General features: G+C 43.2%; 1 protein-coding gene across 5 annotated transcripts in view; it reads right to left on the bottom strand.

Moving 5' to 3' along the window:
* Positions 1-14,178: 14,178 nt before the first annotated feature.
* The window catches only part of LCLAT1 (lysocardiolipin acyltransferase 1), a 59,290-nt gene continuing 49,319 nt past the window's right edge, over positions 14,179-24,149 (bottom strand). For all 5 annotated transcript variants that reach the window (XM_085857583.1, XM_085857578.1, XM_085857579.1 and 2 more), the window contains 2 exons: positions 22,009-22,125; positions 14,179-15,383 (listed from right to left, as the gene is read on the bottom strand). In XM_085857583.1, the coding sequence (XP_085713709.1) occupies positions 14,881-15,383; positions 22,009-22,125 (620 nt within the window). In that variant the 3' untranslated portion in view covers positions 14,179-14,880. The remainder of the gene's footprint in view (positions 15,384-22,008; positions 22,126-24,149) is intronic.

The following is a 24,149-nucleotide window of genomic DNA, read 5'->3' as shown; positions in this document are numbered from 1 at the left end:
GATTGACTGAAGATAGACAGAGCAGTTTGTTATATTCACTGTGGCATTATGTTCAACTTGTGCACAGGTGTTTGATTGGCTGTTTAATTGATTGGTTATTCAATTGATCGTTTGTTTGATTGATTGATGATTAAAAATAAATTACAGACCTGTTCATGACTTCTTGTGCTGTGTGAAGGTACATTATCTTTGCTGTGATTAAGCCATTATATTTGTTGATTATTGTCTCTCCCAATTACATTGTAATTCAAGGACCGGGGTTCGAACCCCGACACCAATACGCCCCGCTTTGATCGGACACCTAACCCTGACCCATGACGTATATTTTATTTTTATTCATTATTCAATGGAATTCAGAATGTATTAAAATAAATTAAATTAAAATCAAATGGAAGACCAAATAGGTGCAGTCCTGCATTGGAGTAATCAGAAGGAACCCAAACAAGCAAAAAGTAATGAAGTCATCAGGAGGAACCTGGAAAGATTCACATTTCAGCTGCTACTCCACAACAATCAAACCCATCCAGGCACAGCCAAATGAGCCTGATTAAAAATAAACAAATAAACAAACACAAAAAACCATATCAAAAAATGAAATAATTCTGGCTGCCAGACCATGTGACCGATCAAGTTGAAATTTAAAACGTGAATTCCGCATCACCACGAGGTCCTAAATTTGAAGTTTCATGTCGATTGATTAAGCGGTTCCAGAGAAAATATTTAATCTTTTCTTCAATCCAATATGACTGTCAAATCATGTGACCTCTCAATTATTCCTTCACAAACTTGAACACCAATGGCTTGGGGAGCATTTGTGTGACGTTTCCCCTCGATCTGTCCAGCCAATCTGGAGAAGATTTTTATAGGTTTTTGAGTAAATCCAATATGGCTGCTAAACCAAGTGACCTTTTTTTGTTTCGCATGGTTATCCTTTTGTTCCTCATGGATAAACGGTCATACGTGTAAAGTTTCACCTCGATCTGTTCAGCCACTTCAGAGAAGATTTTTGAAGGTTTTTTTTTTTAAACAATATGGCTGCTGAATGACGTGACTGATGACATCATCAATTATTTTTCTGTGGACCATTTTATCCCTCGATGACCCTCAAAAATTTTCACACGGATCAGATGTACCATTCTACATATACAATTTTGATATCATAACAAAGGCATCTATGACATCATCAAAAAAAATCACGCTTATTCCCCATGAGAAGTACATGCCGTTTACCTAGTTTCAATTTTTTCTGTGGTGCCGTTTAAGAGATACAGAGGTCCAAATTTTTTTTCCAACATAGCTGCCATACCACGTGACCAATGATGTAATTATGATTAAAACATTCGGCATGAGTGGTCACACCGATGGTGAAAATTGTCTCAATACAACAAGCAGTTGTGGAGAAAAACCCGAAAGTTCTGTGCGGACAAACAAACAGAGCCAAAGGCAATACCCTCTCCTTTGGCGAGGGTAATAATATTACAAAAGAAAGATGCACGAGTACCTGAATAAAGGTGAGAGGTTTCATCCAAACAAATGCAACGATCAGAATCTCTCTGGGCTTCACCCAATGTCCTCCAAACAGAGGAACTAAACTCGCTACTTCCTGGTACCGACCTGCATGAACACCTTTTTGAGGAGGTATCTACCTGTATTATAAGTAATACACCAACTAATAAGTACCTACTTGAATGAACACCTGGACACAAAAATGATACTCAAACATCATGGATAAAGCAATGAAGCCCACACAGTCAGATTAGCTTCCTTTGGAGGTTTCTCGAAGTCGATGCTACGACCTGAAACACCTGGAAATGTTTTGTACTTAACCTTGATCATGTTGTGGTAACGGCAGGGAGATAGACTAGTTATTTCATTTACAAACGTCAAGCATAAGCGTGTGGTTTCTTTGTAGATTGTGGAATGACAGGACATGAGTCAAAATGTGTTCAGAAGCCAACATCTGTAAGAACTTCAACAACACAGTCCTAGAAAACTCATGGGAACACGAACCAAAAATGATAATTGAGACTAAGGAAGTCACGCACATGTACGACCTGAGGTTTCAGTACCCACTGATTTTGGTTATAAAATAAAGAAATCAAGAAAATAACCAAATATCAGGATCTCAAGAGTGAGATCAAGAGATCATGGAATATGAAGAACGTCAAAATTACACCCGTGATAATTGGAGCAATGGAAATGATAAAGAAGAACCTCAATGAGATTACCACCCCCGGGAATATTACCACAAAGGAACGACAATTGGAGACAGTCTGGGGTTCGGTGATGATCCTGAAAAGAACCCTCAGAACAAAAGTCTGAGAACAACAAAGGTGAACAGCTTAGTCCATGAGGAGTGATCCCTTACCGAAGTAGAGGTGGATACTTTGAGTCATGGGAGGACTTCTTTACATCTCCTTAAACCCTCAAATGGAGATAACAATCAACGAGACACACACACACACACACACACACACACACACACACACACACACACACACACACACACACACACACACACACACACACACACACACACACCTGGGAGGGTTCTGATCCACATTTTGAAACCCACATATGGAGATAATCCACATCAAATGCTAATGGTGTATTGCATGACGTCATACCTGAAACGGAAGGAGGATTCTCAATCCTTCCCAGATATCCTGGGAATATCGTCTCCACTTCTGTGTGAAATACACGAACACACAAAACGTTGAATTGGAGAAAGTCATTTAGATTCAATACCGAGCACATCCCAACCATGTATCCCTCACCCCTACCCCTTTCACCCTTCCATGTAACACAGATTCCTCCCCAGAAAACCGTTTATACCTGGTGTGTGTGTGTGTGTGTGTGTGTGTGTGTGTGTGTGTGTGTGTGTGTGTGTGTGTGTGTGTGTGTGTGTGTGTGTGTGTGTGTGTGTGTGTGTGTGTGTGTGTGTGTGTGTGTGTGTGTGTGTGTGTGTGTGTGTGTGTGTGAGAGAGAGAGAGAGATCACTCTTCAACCCACAGGAAAATAGTGACCACAACAGAATGCACAAACATGTTAATTAAGGGTACAATTTGGGGAAACTTTAATGCTGAAGTCCCTAACCCTATTTCCCCATGACCCCCAACCACTAAGTTTGTGGGCTTTTTCAAGAACGTAACCTCCGCGAGCAACAAGACCCTCCCTTCTGCAGACACCTGATCACTGGTGATCACTGGGGGAAATTGAACCCACACAGATCGTCGAACACCCGTGGGACAAACTGTACCTTGATACTTTAAACCGTTTAAAATGTACACATAAATGTTCTTACTCGTTTACAGCTTACCTGTGGAAGTTCTAGAAGGTAACCAAAGTAATAGTGAAGGACGAAACAGAAGATCAAACTTTGCAAAGTGACGAGAAAAAATCCTGTCCTCGCCATCTCAAAGCAAAGTTTGAACTGGGACAAATCGGTAATGATCATGAATTTTCCATCGCTCTGTGATGTCACACACAATGGTGACGTCACAATGAAGGGTACTGTTGATTGTCAGTTTGAATTTGATATTTATTTAACTTCGAGTTTGTTCATTAGCCCATCATTGTTGATGAACGGTCATCCCGTTTCGCACTCAATCGCTTTCACTTCGTTATCTCTCGGTTGCCGTTCATTTCCGGTTAAGGTGGTTCATTTAAGATCTTTGGGTCTTGAATTTGAGCTCCTTTCGGCCGTTGGATTAACACCAAGTGGAGTTGACTTAGCCTGTCATCCTTCTTAGGTCAGTGAAATGAGTACTCGTGTACTGGTACGAGAGGGCACTGTTTCAGCGGCACAGCCACGTCCCCAGAAAATGATGCAACCAGCAGCCACAGGCTGCACACGAAAACCAACCACCATTAATATCTTAGGGATTGTCTATACATCACAGCTGGCACCCAAAGCGAGTCTCAGGACATGGAAATTTTCTGACAATATCAAGTCTTTCTTTTGAAATCTGAACTTGTCATGGGCTCCAAGGCCTTTGTCTGTAACTCAATGGAATACATGCTGCTCTCTACTATAGGCTGGTACCTTCCCTTCACACCTGTCACTCACGGACATTGTGGAATTGGCATTTGGGTTAAATAATTACTTTAAAGTGCTTCAGCTGCACATGATTGAGTAAATTAAAGTCATGAAATAGAAGACGAAGAAGGAACCCGAAGAGATAAAGAGGAAAGATGGAATCATCAGGAGGAATCTGGACAGGATTCGGGTTTCAGCCTCCACTCCACTACCCTCAAACCCATCCAGGCGCAGCAAAATTTCTGCAAGAATTCACTTCTCCTTGGAGAGATAGATAAAGAAAGAGGAATAGAGAGGAAAAGATAAAAGAAGAAAAAGCAAGAATAAGAATGAATAAAAAGAATTGTGAAAAAAACATAAATAAAAGGAATTGTGAAAAATTTTTTATATAGAAATGTGAAAGGAATAAAGATGTCAGGAAAATAAAAAAATATATATTAAATTTTGTAATCGATTGTGCTAAATCGTGTTTATATCAAACATGTTGGGAGACGTTATGATGTCACCAGGCAATGTCAAACCACGTGACATCAGTGGAGAATTTATGATCACCAAAACAAATCACAGCATGGACTGTCATTTTGCTGTAAAACAAATACTTGTTTGTTTTGTTTTGTCTGAAATAGACAATCGGTACACACACTGTAAACACAGGTGTGAAAGATTTTCCCGTGAAACACACCACCTGAAAAGGAAGCGGAAAAACATCGTTCAACTAAATGAAATACACATTACATCGTTCAAGTGCACACCTTTTGGTATCTACACCTCATCGTCACAATAATAACAAGAAAAAGAGCAATCAGAGATTGCAGGCCCTCGCCAGGACTCCCTTTGTGTGGTGTGTTTTGTGTCACATTTGTGTCCTGGTGTGTCACATAATTAATAACACTGAACAACAAATTTAAAAAAAAATTTTTTACTAGAGATGTGTAAAGTGATTAAGACTAATTTGGGTACACTGATTTCAAAAATCATAACCGTTTTGCTGTATCACGTCAGGATTTTCAGGAACAGAAATATTCCCATTGCCTAGAAGTCAGGATTTCAATGAAATTTACATATGTCTTTAACATGTCTATTTCGTACAATTGTTGTTAACTTGTGTTATATTTCTTTCTTTCAGATAAAGATGAGTAGGCGTTCCTGTACCAATCATCCTGACAACTTCTGTTATGTCTGTGGTCGGTATACCAAAAAAGATCAACAGCGAAGTATATCTACAGCAGTGAAAATGAAGGCCGCCTACTTTCACTACTTCGGGTGTAAGGTGGGGGACCAAGAACAGAGCTGGGCACCACACATCTGCTGCACAAGCTGTCACACAACCTTGACTCAGTGGTTGGTGGGCAAGCGCGCGAGCATGCCATTTGCGGTGCCCATGATATGGCGTGAGCCGCAGAATCATCATGATGATTGTTATTTCTGCTGCACAAGCATCGCCGGCTTCAACAAGAAGAATAAAGGTCACATCAAGTACGCTGACTGCGTCTCTGCTCGTAAACCTGTGCCTCATGATGACGAGAACCCCGTTCCAACACCTCCAGCTGATCAGAACATAGCTGTAAGCAGTGGTGAAGAGGATGGTGATGATGAACCTTTGAACCCGACACTCAAGAATCACACCTTCTGAACCAGGGAGACTTAAATGATCTTGTAAGAGATCTCTCGCTGTCAAAGGCGAAGGCAGAGCTGCTTGGATCAAGGCTGCAGCAGTGGAATCTACTTGAACCTAACACCAAGATATCCTTGTTCAGAGCACGTCACAGAGACATGGCTGAGTTCTTTGAGATGGAAGACACGATGACATTCTGCAGTGACATCAACGGTCTGTTGAAAGAACTTGGGTGTGATCACGATCCTGCAGACTGGCGCCTCTTCATCGACTCGGGGAAGAACAGCTTGAAGGCTGTTTTGCTCCACAATGGCAACGAGAAACCATCAGTCCCACTGGCTCACGCGTTCGGCATGACAGAGACCGATGAGACTATGCGGCAGCTGCTTGATTCCATCAAGTACAATGACTTCAACTGGCACATCTGCGGAGACTTGAAAGTGGTGGCACTGTTGTTAGGGCTGCAGTCAGGCTACACGAAATACATGTGCTTCCTTTGTCTCTGGGATAGCAGAGACGACAAGAATCACTGGACGAAGAAAGATTGGGAAGAGCGAAAAGAGCATGTACCTGGTCGACACAACGTGAAGCATGTCGCCCTTGTCGACCCAGCCAAGGTTTTCCTTCCACCACTCCACATAAAGCTCGGCTTGATGAAAAGTTTTGTACGGGCAATGGATCTGAATGGGCGTGGGTTTTTATACCTCAAGGAAAAGTTTGGCAACACCTTGTCGGAGGCCAAGATCAAGGCTGGTGTCTTTGTTGGACCGCAAATCCGACAGATTATGAAGGACGAAACTTTTCCGACAACTCTAAACCCCAAAGAGCTGGCAGCGTGGAGGAGCTTCAAAGCTGTGACGGACAACTTCTTGGGGAACGAGCGCGCGGACAACTATGAAGAAATAGTGCAGCAGCTGCTGGAGTCCTTCAGGAAACTTGGCTCCAGGATGTCCCTGAAAATCCATTTCCGACACCAGCACCTGAACTTCTTCCCTGACAACTTGGGAGCAGTTTCGGACGAGCACAGCGAGCGATTCCACCAAGAGATTTCACTCATGGAGACGCGTTACTAAGGGCGGCACAACCCGAACATGATGGGCGATTTCTGCTGGTTCCTGCATCGTGAAACTGACACAGAACAGCACAAACGCAAAGCCAAATGCCTAAAGCATTTTTAATTACATTCTAGTGGAGTTTTTTCTGTAATTTCTATAATTTTGAAGCATTCATGATGAAATAAATGAATAAATGAATTTTTGTAAATTTCATTGAAATCCTGACTTCTAGGCAATGGGAATATTTCTGTTACTGAAAATCCTGACGTGATATAGCAAAACGGTTATGATTTTTGAAATCAGCGTACCCAAATTAGTCACTTTACACATCACTTTACATCACTTTACAAATCACTTTACACATCTCCAGTAAAAAATTTTTGTTGTTCAGTGTAAGAGACATAATTGGAACCTCCATGTCATAACTGCTGGAAGTGATGACCGGGTACAAATGTGAGGGCTGAAATAGAGATTTTATCTTTTCTTTCATTTAAAAGTTACTTTAAAGATGATTGAGTCATCCAAATCCCCCATCCAAATCCTCGATCTTTTCTACCCCCGATAATCCACCCAAGCCCACCTCCTTCAAATTCCCTGCTTTCCTTCCTGAAAGTCCCCGTAATGTCCATCTTCTATTCCCCATGTTCCCCGTCCCATCCCTCTCCCTTCCACAGATCTCCTAATGTCTCTGTTCCTCACTGTTTTGTCTTTCCCACTCCCTCCCCTCTTGTCTCATGCCCTCCCTTGATGAGCTTTGTGTGTTAGCTCTCAGACGAGCCTCGACAAGGTATACAAAAAAAAAGAAAAAAAAAAGATCTTGTTTTGATTAAAAGTTGTTTATTGCTTGTTTTTAGCTAAACTTTGCTCTATAAATGTTCTGTTGATTTAAGATATAACCATGAATTGTATTTGGAGACATGGGCCAAGTAAAAACTGTGCGCACAGAATATTTCTTAAATTTCCACGGCACCACTGTGCTGTCGAAATCGCTCCCCATTCAGCTGGCCTGAGGGAGGAGGGAAAAACGTCCGTCCGTGTCTGTCTGTCTGTCTCTCTCTCTCTCTGATAAAGTGAAGATGCTGTGTTTGAAATGCTGATGTCTTGCAAAAGTTCCACAATAGGGACCCTGTTGATTGCTTGAACCAGAGAAAGACTCATATACAGTGCTTCTCCGGTCCCACATCCTTATTGACTTAACCATGAGATGTGCTCTGTGCAAGAAGAGATTGAGCCACTAACCATGAGATGTGCTCTGTGCAAGAACAGATTGAGCCACTAACCATGAGATGTGCTCTGTGGAAGAACAGATTGAGCCACTAACCATGAGATCTGCTCTGTGCAAGAACAGATTGAGCCACTAACCATGAGATGTGCTCTGTGGAAGAACAGATTGAGCCACTAACCATGAGATGTGCTCTGTGCAAGAACAGATTGAGCCACTAACCATGAGATGTGCTCTGTGCAAGAACAGATTGAGCCACTTCCCGCAAGATGTGTCTTGCTCAAGAGTACTTCGCTAAAAAAGAATATAAAACTAGGATTGAGTGAAGATAGACATAGCAGTTCCTTATATTAGTACAGTGGATAAGCACAATAATTGTGCGTTTTATGAGAAAAGCATGAATTTTCTGACATAGTTAGTGAATACCATAAGGTTTATTTTCAGATGTGTAGGGAAGTCAGATTTGAGTTCTGAGGACCGTGAGAGGTCAAATCCAAGATGGCCGCCAACTGAGTTTGCAAGGTTACGCCTTCAGATCAGAGATGAACATTTCAATCAAGTCATCAGGTGTCGCTGACTTAATGAGCAGTACGCATGCGATCAATATGCCATGCCTGAAGCTTCACGACTTCGGTGGGTCAGGAACAATCAGAAGACGATCCGTGCAGAGAAGTACCAAGGCCTGATGGATGCTATAGATAACCAAAAAGAGATGCAGGCTGGAACAAAGATCATCCCACCACCATTAATCTATGGCTCTCCTTGGTGGTACGTTGAAGCCTTTCAAGATGCTATGGCCATCGACCGATCCTTTGGTAAACCTGATCTCTTCGTGACATTTACTTGCAACCCACAGTGGCCAGAGATCACGAACTCACTGTTCCCAGGTGAGCAGCCCTGTGACCGGCCTGACCTTACTGCACTCGCCTTCCATATCAAGCTTAAATCTCTCATAGCAGATCTGAAGAGTGGAATGCTGAGCAAAGTGGTGGCCTACTTCGGCATGAAGGAGGATCAGAAGCGTGGATTGCCACACTGCCACATCCTGCTGATACTTGCTGACGAAGAAAAGCCACGAGAACCCAAGGACATTGATAGAATCGTGTCAGCCGAGATTCCTGAACCGAATATCAACGCAAAACTACATGAGATCATCACACGCAACAATATCCACGGTCCGTGTGGTTCTCGAAACCAGAGTTCACCTTGCATGTCTCAATATAGGGAAGCATGGAATTGCGACAAGGACTTCCCAAAACACTGTGTAAAGCATACCATGGTAACGGACTCTTCGGACCCAGTCTATCGGTGCCGTTCTCCAGTACAAGGTGGCCAGATACACAAGAAGAAGATGCGAGGCCAGGATATCGAGGTCAACAACGAATGAATTGTGCCCTTCAATCCGCTGCTGTCCTTGAAATACAATGCTCACATAAACATCGAGGTTCTTAACTCAGTGTTCAGTGTCAAGTATATCTACAAATATTTGACCAAGGGCAGCGACCACGTTATCATAAAGCTGGCCAATGGAGAAGAAACAGATATCACTTATGACGAAATAGAGTGTTTTGTGGATACGAGATACATCAGTGCATCTGTAGCTTACTGGTGCCTGTACGAGTTCCCCATCCAGCAAATGAAGCCTCCCATGCAGAAGCTCCCAATTCAATTGGAAGATGAGCAACTCATCCTGTTCCAACCAGATGATCTGCATGACATCAACAATGGTCCACCGAAAACAAAGCTCACAGAGTTCTTCAAGCTGAACCAGAATACTGATGTGAAGATCACATACCCTGATGTATTCAAGCACTTTAGATGGGTACAGAACACCTGGAAGAAGCAGGCTCATGTGAGGAAACTGGACCGCAGTGGTGAAGATGCCAACCAGGCCTGCTCAGACATGATTGGAAGGATTCCAATCATAAATCTGAGTGCGAGGCAGAGCGAGCTCTTCTATCAGCGGATGTTGCTTCACGTGATGGCCGCACCAACTTCCTTCAGAGAACCAACTTCTGCGAACGTACAATGGGGTTGAGTATCCCACCTATCAAGCTGCCTGCCTTGCCAGGGGCCTCCTGGATGATGACGCTAAAATCGACCGATCAATGGAAGAAGCTGCCTCCATCAGATTTGGCTCCGCACTGCGTGAGGGTTTTGCACACATCCTGATCTCTGTGTGGCCTATGAATCCATTGGATTTCTGGAACCACCACAAGGGGATAGTGATGGAAGATATCCTTCACAAGCACAACCTGCTGGAGCCAACAGAAGCTGCAGTGCATACCACACTCCTGCAGATACAAATGATTGTTCAGCGGCATGGACTTGATCTGGAGGACTTCCAGCTTCCGAAACCGAACAGGGTCCTTGTGGAGCAACTTGAGCAGGCGATAATCATCAAAGAAGAGACGAACTACAATGTGCAAGAACTGGAAGAGTATGTCACTGAAAACCAGCCAAAGCTGAATGAGGAGCAGCCACTGTTCTATGAAGCAGTCATCGACTCAGTGCGGAATGAGAGGGGTCAGTTGTTCAGTTTGGATGCTCCAGGAGGTACCGGGAAAACCTCTCTCATCTGTATACTGCTGGCTAAAATTCGCTCTGAGAAGAAAGTTGAGTTAGCCACAGCTATGATTGGAATTGCAGCAACCCTTCTCCCAAATGGTCGTACGCTTCACTCTCGCTGCAAAGTGCCACTATCAATCAAGGAGGACTCAGTGTGCAACATCACCAAGCGAGACAGTACATGACAGTTGATCAAGCAATGTTATCTGTTGGTCATTGACGAAGTCTCCATGTGCGACCGGCATATTATCGAAGCTTTGGAAACAACATTCCGTGATATCCGTGAGACAGATCGGCCTTTTGGAGGAATCACCATCATATTCTCTGGAGACAGATCCTGCCTGTCATCCGAAGAGGAGGCCATGCTGACACGGTTGCTGCCACTCTGAAGCAGTGCCCCCTCTGGAGACAAGTCCATGTGCATCGATTGACAAAGAGCATGCAGTTGCATAACGCAGAAAGTGGATATGAAGCATTTTCCAAGGAACTTTTACAAATGGGAGAGGGAAGGCTCCCCATCAATGCAGAAATCAGCGAGTTCAAAGTTCAAGTCAAAGAGAACTACCTGATCCGAGGAGAAAACGTCAAGAGCCTCATTGACGTTATATTCAGCAACTTGACCACCTTGCATGCTGACAGGAACTGGCTTCGTAGCCAAACCACCCTCTGTCCTACGAATGAATCGGTTGAAGAGGTGAATGATATCGTACTGCGACAATTCCCGGGGACGGAATCTGCCGATTTGAGCAGCGACAAGATAATGGACGGAGAGAACATACACCAGTATCCAGTGGAATTCCTTAACTCGATATGCGCTTCAGGAATGCCTCCTCACAAGCTCTGCCTCAAGAAGGAAGCTCCGATCATGTTGCTGCAAAATTTTGACCCCCAAAATGGCCATTGTAATCGTAGTCGATATATCGTGGACAACCTGATGCCACATCTCATTGATGCGACGCTAGCTACTGGGCCACATGCTGGAAAGAAGCTATTTATACTGATTCCCATTATTCCATCTGAAAACCTGTTCCCTTTCCAGATGCAGCAAAAGCAATTCCCTGTCTACCTCTGCTTTGCAATGACCAGTAACAAGGCTCAAGGTCAGACATTGGAAAAGGTCGACATCCACCTGAAGACCGATTTCTTCAGTCATAGACAGCTCTATGTCGCCATGAGTCGCGTTGGCAGAAATGACAAAATTAGTATCTTTGCCAAGAACTTCAGAGAGAGAAAATTAACTTTCATTAATAATGTTGTGTATCCTGAAGTTCTAAGCTGAAGAATATGAAAATGTATAACGAAATCATTCATTTATTTCTTTTTCTCAAGAAAAAGCGTACAATTGGTACAACGCTTTGAAGAAACACGACGGAATAATCTTCTTTACTTCGTTAACTGCTGACTTCACATTGTAGCCATTTAACATTTGGTCTCCAGCTCAACTTTTTCCCCACTGACTGCAAAAACGGCTGATCCAAACGTTACGATTTTGGGTGCGTAATCCTGGGACTCCTGGGCCTCCCGATTGATGCCCCGCCCGTAGGGCGGGTAACGTTGCTTCGCTAGTTGTTCAAATACAATGTTTATAACACTTTACCAGTAATCTCCTGAACAGGTAAGATACATTATTGTTCAAATAGAATGCTTATAACACTTTACCTGTAATCTCCTGAACAGGAAAGATACATTACTGTTCAAATGCAATGTTTATAACACGATACCTGTAATCTCCTCACCAGGTAAGATACATTATTGTTCAAATATAATGTTTACAACACTTTACCTGTAATCTCCTGAACAGCGAAGATACATTATTGTTCAAATAGAATGCTTATAACACTTTACCTGTAATCTCCTGAACAGGTAAGATACATTACTGTTCAAATGCAATGTTTATCACACCTTTACCTGTAATCTCCTGAACAGGTAAGATACATTACTGTTCAAATGCAATGTTTATAACACGATACCTGTAATCTCCTCACCAGGTAAGATACATTATTGTTCAAATATAATGTTTACAACACTTTACCTGTAATCTCCTGAACAGCGAAGATACATTATTGTTCAAATAAAATGCTTATAACACTTTACCTGTAATCTCCTGAACATGTAAGATATATTATTGTTCAAATGCAATGTTTATCACATCTTTACCTGTAATCTCCTGAACAGGTAAGATACATTACTGTTCAAATGCAATGTTTATAACACTATACCTGTAATCTCCTCACCAGGTAAGATACATTATTGTTCAAATAGAATGCTTATAACACTATACCTGTAATCTCCTGAATAGGTAAGATACATTGTTGTTCAAATACAATGTTTATAACACTTTACCTGTCATCTCCTGAACAGCGAAGATACATTGTTGCCAAATACAATGTTTATAATACTTTACCTGTATTCTCCTGGAGGGAAAAAGTAAGGACTGTTCTCCATGTATTCCGATGGTAAAAGTGCAAAATATGAGAGCGCAAGGTGACATTCAACCTTGTTCACCATGTTGGAGTTTTTGAAAGGAACACCAAACAATATATGACGTCATTCCCATTTCATGTCACCATTCATGCCAACACCATGACGCGCATCCTGAGGACACAGTATCACAGACAAGAGCATGACATAGAGTGGTTGCAATCCCAAGCTTGGGAAATTTGACTTGTTCTCTCTCTCATTTTCCCTCTCTCTCTCCTCTCTCTCCCTCTCTGTCTCTTCTCTCTCGTTCTCTCTCTCTCTCCTCTCTCTCATTCTCTCTCTCTCCTCCTCTCGTTCTCTCTCATTCTATTCTCTCTCTCTGATTTATACAAATAAAGGATTGCAATAATTGTGGGATATTCTATGATTTTTCCAGGGATCATAATATAGAAACTTGATTCCATTTCATTACACAACACAAAACTTGAGGACATAACACAATTTGTACTCTCCAAGTGCTTGTATATATGGTTACCGTAATAGTGTACATTGTTTGTCACAGTAAAGAAAAACATCCAAATTGAGGAAAAGGTGACTGTACTCCTTCCAGTGATATTAAAATCGATTTCCTCCCCCCAGCTCCCTTCTGACACATCCTCGAGGATAGCTGACGAGCCAGGGAATGCCACACCAATGGGAATCGAGTACACACAGCTGGCAGATTCTTCAAAATTCTCCACAATGATGAAAAACTTTGGCAAAACCTAGAGGTTTTACATCAAATAGAGCTAATGATTTTGGCAGATAAATCCACCACTAAAAGGGCGATAACAGTTCTCTCTGGCAGGAACATTGCGGCCTCCCAACAAGCTAAGCATGGCAGACATTCTTTTACAGGCCACAGGTGATTTTTTTTTTCAGGCAAGTCACACCTTTACCAGTCTGGAGCAGATAACCCTCCAAAAACACTTGTACCAAGGTGTTTGGCATGAGGAAAGGTTATTAAACTTGAACAAACTGCCAGGAAACGGAGTGGAATTGCAATTATCATGGTGGTGGAGCAAGGCCACACCCTTGTTTAGGTACACAACAGGTGACATTTCTGAAAGAGGTGTTAATAATCATTAATTATATTCATATTTCCACCGACATAATTTTTGATAAGCTTGCAGCTTGTCAATCAATAAAGCTTTGACATATGTTATCAACATTAACTATCCAACAGTCCCTATAATAGCCATATCAAAGCAAGAGAGCATTTGATAAATGAAGACACGTGAATTTATTCACACACAAATCCTTGAGCAAAACTGAAAAAGAAAGAAATTAACAAATCACATTTATGGCAGTAAATATTTCACATGAACAATAAAATCAACACGTGGATAAATGGTGAATTCATCGCCTCGACTTTTGATAGCAAATCAAGGTAGCAATCCGATGTACGGAGGTGGAGGTTGAGTCAAACAACAGGTTTCAAATCCATGGGAGGCTAAAAGTTACAACGCTCATCATGTAACTGATGGCTGGAGTTATGACCAAAAGTCAGAAACGTTGTGGTTACTCAAAATGCTGGCCTTCTGAAATCACACACTGACCTTCCCAGTTAGAAGAAAAACCGTGGCAGCCATGATGGTGGTCTCACTGGGCCACACAATTCCCACAATCTCCTTATTTATGACATTACCATCCCTTGTCAGTAGATAGAGAAAGCTCAAAATGACAAGTGGATGTGTTATAACAAAAATTGCCATTTCACATTTGAAAGTTTCAAGCAAGTGCAAGACAGTGCATCGTTTAAAACTAACTGCCATCCAAAACCCAATGTAGAAGCAATTTCACTGTGTTTATGGTCACGATTTCGAACACCACTCATCAGCCCATTTTCATCCCACTACTGGCCTTTGGGTGGAGTTAAAGAGACTTTGAAGATGCTTTGGCAACCAAACGTATGTAGTTGTTACTCCAACTTTACGCATTCCTTCTTTGGCTGACGTGTCCAACGCCTGTACCAAGAGATTTCCAGTTGTTGTAGGCCCTCACCAATAAGAGGCTGAATAGTAAAGAAGACTGAGATGATCAGAAAAAACCATCGTGCGAGCACCGAATGCCAGAGAAGGACTGGCACGACTAAGGCCACGAATACTCCCCAGTAAAGCAATGAGAACCACAAGACGAGGTGCACACGCCGCTCTGACTTGCAAGGTGGCACTGCAGTGGAAGGCGGTGGTGAGAAGACACCATGGGTGTAGAAGCGCTGCAGGGCAGCTTCTTTCTCTTGCCAGCGATTCTGACACCAGGTGGTGAGTGCCACAGATTCATAAGGCAGTGCTGCAACTGCATACCGTCGCACCAGGAAGTGGATCTCTTGAGGAAAGAGCCCGCCAAGAAGGTCGAGTTCCGTCTGTGGAGGCTTATTTGGGTAGGCGAGGGTCACATCGTGGATGCAATCCAAAGTTCCAGCTACCAGGAAACAGGATAAAAAAAACTAAAAATCACAAATGGCAATCGCATCTGAAACAGGGTCGACCACATTACACAGAGGAGGATAAGCATTTACATTTCGTATAAATGCATTGCAACACGACAGAAAAAAAATTGGCAACATTTGATAACTTCAAAAGCAAATGGTCTTTACCGTCATTGTACAGGTATTGTCTGATTATATATATGATGACAGTGCTGGTTTTGTAACATAAGGGAAAATAATCTGTGTAGATGCTCGGAAACCCCAAAGTGAGTTTATACATGGAATACAAAACATGGGAAAATATTCTCCATTCATATCCCCATTTAGTCATTCACACAATAGATTACAATTTGGAACATCTGTGAAAATCCAAACCCGAGAACAAAACAAAACAAAAAGATAAGTTATGTAACTGGGATACTAACATCAAGTATACAAGAATTGGGAAGGAAGAAAAGATTCTGGGGGAAGGAAGGAAGGAAGGGAAAAGGGGTAGATCAGGGAGCTGGATCCAATGATATAGGATTTAATTAGTACTTTTAATACCAAAAGCTTGGGGCTGGCAGGATGGCTGAGAGGTACGCACACTCGACTCTAATCTGTCTAGCCTGGGTTTGAATCTCAACTCAGCTGTAAACTGTCATCCTGGTGTTTCACAGGGTGATTCATCAATGTGTGTGCCATCCCTCGGATAGACGCCAAACTAGACGTCCCATCTGCCGGCACTAGTTGGTGGATGTTAAAGATCCCACGGTGTCCTTCGCAAAGAGGAGTTGAGTCAGCACCTTGAACAAATTCAAAATTATTGTCCCAACCTTAGTCGAATGTCAAGCCTGGCCAGCCGGTTCGTGAAAGACCTGGGTCAAGCTTCCCCCGCCAAACCCCACAAGAACGTGAGAATAATTGCGGCCATTAAAGAAAAAGAAGAAGCAATGCAACACCCACTCAGCAAGGATATTAACGATACCAAAAAAAAAAAAATTCTACCTGACTGAACCAAGTTAGGCTCTTTATTACGCCTGTGATTCCTGATTACCAACTATTTCGAAATTCGAGAGCAGCGATTTGGCATCATTCTTCGGAGTCTCCATTCAACATGGGAAACAACAGTGATGAACATTGTGTGAGTAAATCGTGAACATTTCGTCACACATTCAAATCCCTTTTCTAACTACATTTGCACTGGCCTGCCTATATCCATCTTCCATCCATTCCTCTTCCACAATGTCTTTTCTTCTTGGCAAAAAGCAATTTGGTATTGCTAACACAGTCACCTTGACAACATTGGGTTGCTAGGCAGTGCCAGAAGGCTGATTAAGGATTGGGCTGAGGGATGGCATGGAAGGAAGGAATTCCATCATCATGTACCCTGCTCTGTACAGAACGTCGGTTCTACCGAAGCAGTTTCTTGGTTCGGGTTACAATCCTGGACGAGTAATCATTCTGACGCAAGATACTCGACTGATGCGCAATCCATAAGACTCTTAAATTTTTATTAACCAAACTTGAAAGTTACCAAAAGGTCACTATATATCAAAATAACCATCAGGATTCCAGGAATAACAAAATCCATGATGACAGCAAGTCCAGAAAATTGTTACAGACCAAGTCATGACGTCATAACAGACGTGCTATAAAATTTGATGAAAGTGGGGTTAAAATAGATAGAAGACAATGACCTTACTGTCAATATGCTTGTTGTTTAAGCTGTTATATTTTATTTAAATTATAATATGAAAGCAATAAAGAGAGTTATAGCATGCATTGTTCATTCTAACACCACCCAAAGCAAAATGACTGCCGAGACAACCACTGAAGTTAACAGAGCAACAGTAATGTATAATCACAATAATTGGCCCGTTTCCAATTGAACTTGATACCATACATTATTGTATCGAGATTTCAGTGCCGCAAGTCAAGTTGCCATGACAAAAACTAAATATTGTCAGCTTCTAAAATATTTCTCCTCCCCCTCTTCCCTTTGTAATGGGTGAGGTCTGATGGCACCAAGCTTCTGCCCTGCATTGACCAATATACTCCTCCACCTCCCTCTGTCCTCAGCCAAATCTATCCACTCTCCAACCACCCATACCTTACTGATATCTCTCCTCACACAATCCTCCCATCTCAACCACGGTCGACCTCTTTTCCTCCTACCTTGCTCCCTCAACCTATCTGCTCTCTGCTATTCTCTCTCTCTTCCCATCCACACCAAGTGTCCAGCCCATCTCAGCCAGAATTTCACCAATCTCACCGTCAGGGCTCATGTGCATACCAATCTCTTCCCTCTGTTCATCCATCCTCCTTCTACCCACCCTGTTCACTTTCGCAATCCTCTTGACCCAGTTGTTGTCGCAAACCTGCAGCCTTTGTTGTTGTCTTTCTGTCAGTGCCACCATCTCGAGACTATAAAGGTAGGCCTGCTTCCTTAAGTTGATCATACCTGGCCATCATCCTCTCCTTGCACTCGATGATGACGTTTCCCCTACACTTCACTCACCAAATAATCTTCCAACCCCTGCTCTTAACCTCCCTTCTTTTCTCCATCCATACCACAAACACCACAGGCTTGTGCTGGGTGGTAACATGCTGCTGTACAATCCTTAACCCTCCACAACTGTCACTTCCTTACCACCACCAAATCCAGTTCTGTTCTATGTTATCCATTCCTATAGGCAATGTTGTGGCTTTCCCATTTTGAAAGAATGAACCTGCTATGGCCATCCCATTCCTTGCCACCAGCTCTTGACCCTCTCTATTCCTTGTTCCTCAACCAAATTTACTAAAACATTCGTCTTCACCAGGCTCCCTACTTTTTTTTTTTTACTACTCCAACATATACGGTAAAGTCCCCTGAAATGCACAGCATCACCTCCAGCTCAACCATTCCTATCATCCTTTCCAGTGCATCCCTGAAATCCTGCTTCTCCGCCTGTCTTTCCCATTTGTGGCCCATACACTGACATAACACACACTATTTACCTCTATCACCACCCATGCCATAACTATCCATCCCTCCAATCTTTCCACTTAACTCTGACCACCTGCTTTTGAAATTATTATTCCCACGCCATTACTCCTTCAATTCACACCCAGGTGCAACAGCTTGTATCCTCCTACTAACCTTCTTGCCCTGTCTCCTTTCCGTCTGGCCTCCTGCACACACAACACTTCCAACCTTCTTCTCTGCATAAACTCCACCACTTTGACTCCTCTCCCTCCCATTGATTCTACATTCAAACTGCCTAGCCTGACCTCACTTCTGAACCATTGCCCACCTGGCAGAGCTAATACCATCTTGATTAGTTTGGGATATGTTCCAAAATATCTTTATAATACAAGCTTCAAAAATATGTCAAATATTTATTGAAAAAGAGTGTTTTAAGAAAGAAAATTCAGAGTATGTGATGCTTTCAATGTATTACCTTGGACCCCGGATGTGAGTATTGCAGTGTACATATTCAGTGTACGTTAAATTATTTCGTATTTTGCTTTGGACTATTTTATATGAAAACTAGATCAAAGTAGTGAACCAGTTCTATTTTATGACTATTTTATGTGAAACTAGATTATTGCCCATCATAGGTGGGCCGAGAAGGGTACTCCCTCTGGGCAGGAGTGCCCACCAGTAAATATAATTTAGCTTTTCATTGATAAATGAAACAGATTATCGCTATTCCCTCTGTATTCTTGCTGTCCAATGCTGACCCTACGTTAATTTGATTAACATATTTCCCTTTGTTTCAGATTGACGGTATGTGCTGACCTGACAAATTGGCAGAATACGAGTGTAGGTTCCTGCATTTTGTATCAAGAATGACCTTCTGGTCAGCCCTGATATCGGAAAGCCAGAAGACTATATTTTCATCCTGCGAGCAGTGTCAAGATGAAGGAAGAAAGCTCGTGCTTGAGAATGAATCCGATATTCTGAATCAAGAGAAAACAGTTGGATACCATAGAGGTTGCAGATCTACATACTATAGTCCAGTGATCTTCACTATTTTTAAGTGGTGTAGCAACTTCAATATTCGGTATGCCCATCCGTCTGTCCATCAAGAAACATGTTTCAAGCGGTGTAGATGCTGAATTGACACAAGGGGGAACTCTATCCACCTAGCACCATGAGAAGGAAATGCCAAACTGCACAGCTTCCTTCGGACATGGGTGCGATTCTTGAGAGGGGGAAGGACAGTTTTAGCGATAAGACATCAGTGTGAGAGCTGCCACACCGCATGCAAGACAAAATAATGCAATTCTTAATGTAATTGTGTTATATAACAGCTGGGTTAACTAAAGATAAGTCTGCATGTGCAATAAAACAATATAGGCTGAATTATTACATACCAAAATGTGATATGAAGCCACCTACTTAAGGTGCATGCTTTAAGCAAAATAATACAGATAATATAACAAGAAAAAGAGCAATCAGAAATTGCAGACCCTCACCGGGACTTGCTTTGTGTGGTGCGTTGTGTGGTGTATTTTGTTTAATGTTTGTGTACTGGTGTGTTACGTAATTAATGTTACATAACTACAGGGTGTCCCAAAAGTCTCCATACATAGGGAAAATTAACACTTTCAGCAAAATGTCTCCAGAAATTCTTCAAACATAGCTTATATCTTCTTTTTTCAGATTCCCTTCAAGAATGCCTTTGTCAAAAGAAGAATGTATTGAAATCATTCTCATGGCTGGTTCGGGAAGCCGTCGCAAGGTTGCAATCGACTTTAACAGGAAACATGGCAAGCACATCACACACGATACACATGACAAGATTCAGAACATGGATCATTTAAAGGAACGCATTCGAAGTGGAATTACTTGCATAACGCCAGATGTGTTGACACGAGTTCACCAGGAGTGGGAGAGACGACTTCGTGTGTGTTTACAAAGAAATGGCAATCACATAGAGAACATTTTGTAAATAAAGTTACATTTTGCTAAAAGTGTTAATTTTCCCTGTGTATGGAGACTTTTGGGACACCCTGTATTTACTTAAAGCAAGAAAGGCTATGGTCCCTATTTGTCCATATATTCATAAGAAAACATGAAATTTCTAAATCATTAAAATTATCTTTTTCAACTGTTTGGAGAATTATAATGAGTGAACAAAAGATTGAGGAATGTGTCAAAATTAACCAGCTTCTTTAAGCTGGTTTCATTGAGTACAGCAAAAATAATTAACCAGCAGGATCAACATGAAGTAAGCTGACCCTGGTTTCCCTGTGGCGAATCTCTGGAGTTAGGAAGGTAAAATACATTCAATTAAAGATAGAATTAAAAGAAAGAATGAACGATGAACATAACGGGAGGATGAGGGTGAGTGAAGAAATGGATAAGGGTGAGTAAAGCAAATTTGAAAAATTTCCACTCTGTCTTTTTTTCTGTCAGGAATGCATTTCCCCTCTAATACATCTTTAAAAATCAATAAAATTCTGAAGTTCCATTTAAATGATGTTTTCCAGGAAAGCATCTATGATGTAAGTACCTGTATATTGGTGTGTGTGTGTGTGTGTGTGTGTGTGTGTGTGTGTGTGTGTGTGTGTGTGTGTGTGTGTGTGTGTGTGTGTGTGTGTGTGTGTGTGTGTGTGTGTGTGTGTGTGTGTGTGTGTGTGTATATAAAACATATCATCTTTGACACCCCTCCCGCCCCACTTCCTTGCTCTTCCGACTCCCCCATTCCTCCACCCTTTCTCCCTCCTCATCCTCACTCTCCCACCCCACCGAGCTCCCCCTCCCTCCTCTCTCACACCCCCTCCTTGCACCCCCTTTTCTCAGAGTGTTTAACGACATGTGGTGAGGCATCGCTCCCCCCACTCCTCTACCTCACTCTCCCCTGCACTCCCCTTTCTTGCTCACCCCCTTCCTAGCTCCCCCACCCACCCTCGCTCCCCACCCCACCCTTCTCTCTCCCCCATCCTCCTCGCTCCCACCCCACCCTCCCAGAGTGTATAGAGACATTTGGTGAGGCGCTGCTGCCCCCACCCCTCGTCCCTTCCCTCTCTCACCCCTCCCCTCTGTCTTCTCTTCTCCTCTCTCTCTCTCCCTCCCCCTCTCTCTCTCTCTCTCCCTCTCCCTCTCTCTTTCCCCTCTTTCTCCCCCTCCCCTTTCCCCTCTTTCTCCCCTCCCCTCCCCCTCTATCCCCCCCAATTCTCCCCTCCTCCTCCTCTCTCCCCCCACCTCTCTCTGACTCCACCTCTCTTTCTCTCTCTCTTCCTCCTCCTCTCTTTCCCTCCCTCTCCTCCCTCTTCTTCCCTCCCCTCTCCCCTCCATCTCGTCTCACTCTCCCTCCCCACTCCCTACCCCTCCCTCTCTCTCCCTCCCCTCTACCTCCCTCTACCTCCTTCCCTCCCTCCTATTCCCTTCCCTCTCTCCTCTTCCCTTCCCTCTCTCCTCTTCCCTTCTCTCCATCCTCACACTCCCCCCCCAACTTATTATACCCATCAGCGAATCAATGGATTGTATTTGCCAGTCGTATATATATAAAAAAACACATGAGCGTGCACGTACCTACATCATTGCTCTACCAGTATGCATGCTCCGATATCTGTGGTGATACTAATGTAACGTACTGACTGCTACACAACTGCACACTTGCTATACTCTCACTGGGCACATACCGGAGCGCAGGTGCTGCACCACATGAACAAAACCAGTGGTGCGAGGATGAAGCACGTACTCATACCGTTGCAGTCCATGACGATCAGCAAACTCATTGCTGCGGGCACTCGTGTTTGCTGCACATCAGCACAAATGAGAAAGTCATGATGGGGACAAAGTGACAAGAGCATAAAATACCACCAACTCTACAGCATCGTATGTCATTTATAGAACTAGCAAATACAACCCATCACTTCGCTGATTGGGTTATTAAGGGTGGGGGAGAGAAAGAGGGAGTGAGAGAGAGGGGGGAGGGAGAAAGAGAGAGGAGGGAGGAGAGGGAGAGATAGAGAAAGGAGGGAGAGAGGGAAAGCTATGAGGGGTTGAAGAAGGGGGAGTTAGGAAAGGGGAAGAGTGAGGAAGGGGGAAGGTGGGGAGACGACAACTCACCAAACATTGCTATACGCTGTGGGGGGGGGGTGTAAGAAGGGGGTGAGAGAGAGGGGGAGAAAGAGAGGCATGCGGAGGGGGGGGGGTGGGGGTGTAAGAGAGAAATGAGAAAGGTGAGGGGAGGAAGTGGGGTGAGCAAAGAGAATGATATGCTATGCTTATGTTATGCTTAATGACCAAAAAAAACACACAAATTGAGGTTTCAGTCTCCAGCAATTTTTTCCTAAACAACACAGAAATCAAGAAAATGACCAAATATCAAGATGTCAAAAATGAAGTGAAAAAATCCTGCAAGTTGAAGAGATTAGAAATTGTACCAGTGATCATTGGAGCAATGGGAATGATGAAGAAGACCCGCATGGAGATCTTAAAAAAATATCCCTGGGAAGATGACTACAAACGAACTGCAGTTGGAAGCTATCCGCAGCTCAGTGACGAACTTCAAGATCCCTCGGAACAAAACTTTGAGAACAAAACTTCACACCTTGGTCCATGATTCATGACCGCCCTCACCAAAACGGAGGTGGGTACTTTGAGAGCCGGGGCGGGAGCACTTAAAACCCACGCTATCTACCTGGCAAAGGTCTGTATGCTCGTACATGCAACAACCTTTGCACCCCTCTGGTCGGCTCACTCCGAATAAAATACGTATATGCGACAGTCCCCTCAACAGGGGGGGGAGGGGAGGGGGAGAGAGATTGGGAGGGGGGAGACAGATGGGGGGTGGAGAGAGAGGGAAGGGAGAGAAAAGGGGGGAGAATGGAGGGGTGAAAGAGAGAGATAGAGAGAGAGGTGGGGGGAGGTAGGGGTGAGAGAGGCAGAGGGGTGAGAGAGAGGAGAGAGGAAGGGGAGACAGATTCTGGCAGATGCGACACTCAGTTTAACGTCCATCCGAGGGACGGTACACACAATGATGAATCATGCTGCCTGTGAAACACCGGGATGACAGTTTATAGCTGGGTCGGGATTCGAACACTGGCTACACAGCTGAGAGCAAGCATGTGTACCTCCCGACTTCCCTGCAGTGATGTGGCGATTCACTACTTCATAATAACTGAAAACATTTTTTACTCATTGTGATCATACAATTTATTTTGTCTTCCTACCTCCGGCATCGAACTGTGGTATCGCCATCGAAGCTTGAAGAATGTATGCCAAGTGGCTTCAGCAAGCACTTCACGAAATGGTTGAAGAAACTTAAAAAAACGAAATATTTAATTTTATTTGCATTTATCTATGCCAAAGTGATGGGTTATATGTATAATTGAAGATCATACAAAAAGGGGAAATGTCGTGTAAAATAAAATTTCACATTTTCAGCGAGCCAGCCACCGCCTGTTGCACCACAGAACAACATGTGGCCAACGCAGACAAGTGGCTCCTAAACTTTGTTCAAGTCAATCGATATACAGTATTATGCCTGGTGTTAGCTTAATGGTTTGTGTGGTGGGCTTGGGATCCTAGGATCCTGAGTTCAAATCCCACTCGTCTGTTGAATTTATACCAGGTGGGGTTAACTCTGCCTGTCATCCTTCCGAGGTCAGCAAAAATGAGTGCCAGCATGCTGGTATACTGTGTCGGAGTGGCGACCCATCCAGGATTGTGTCCAATAGCCAAGGAGACTGCTTCGGCAGCACCAATGCTCTGCACAGAGGATGGTCCCAATGGATGGATATACAGTATTCAGTGATAGTGCGAATATTGTAGAGCG

Source organism: Eptatretus burgeri, chromosome 15 (genome assembly GCF_056783735.1).
Source record: "Eptatretus burgeri isolate ZD-2024b chromosome 15, Ebu_testis_v1, whole genome shotgun sequence".
In the NCBI taxonomy this organism is placed as follows: Eukaryota; Metazoa; Chordata; class Myxini; order Myxiniformes; family Myxinidae; genus Eptatretus; species Eptatretus burgeri.
The sequence above is the reverse complement of the archived record's forward strand: the minus strand, read 5'-3'. Positions and strand labels throughout refer to the sequence as shown.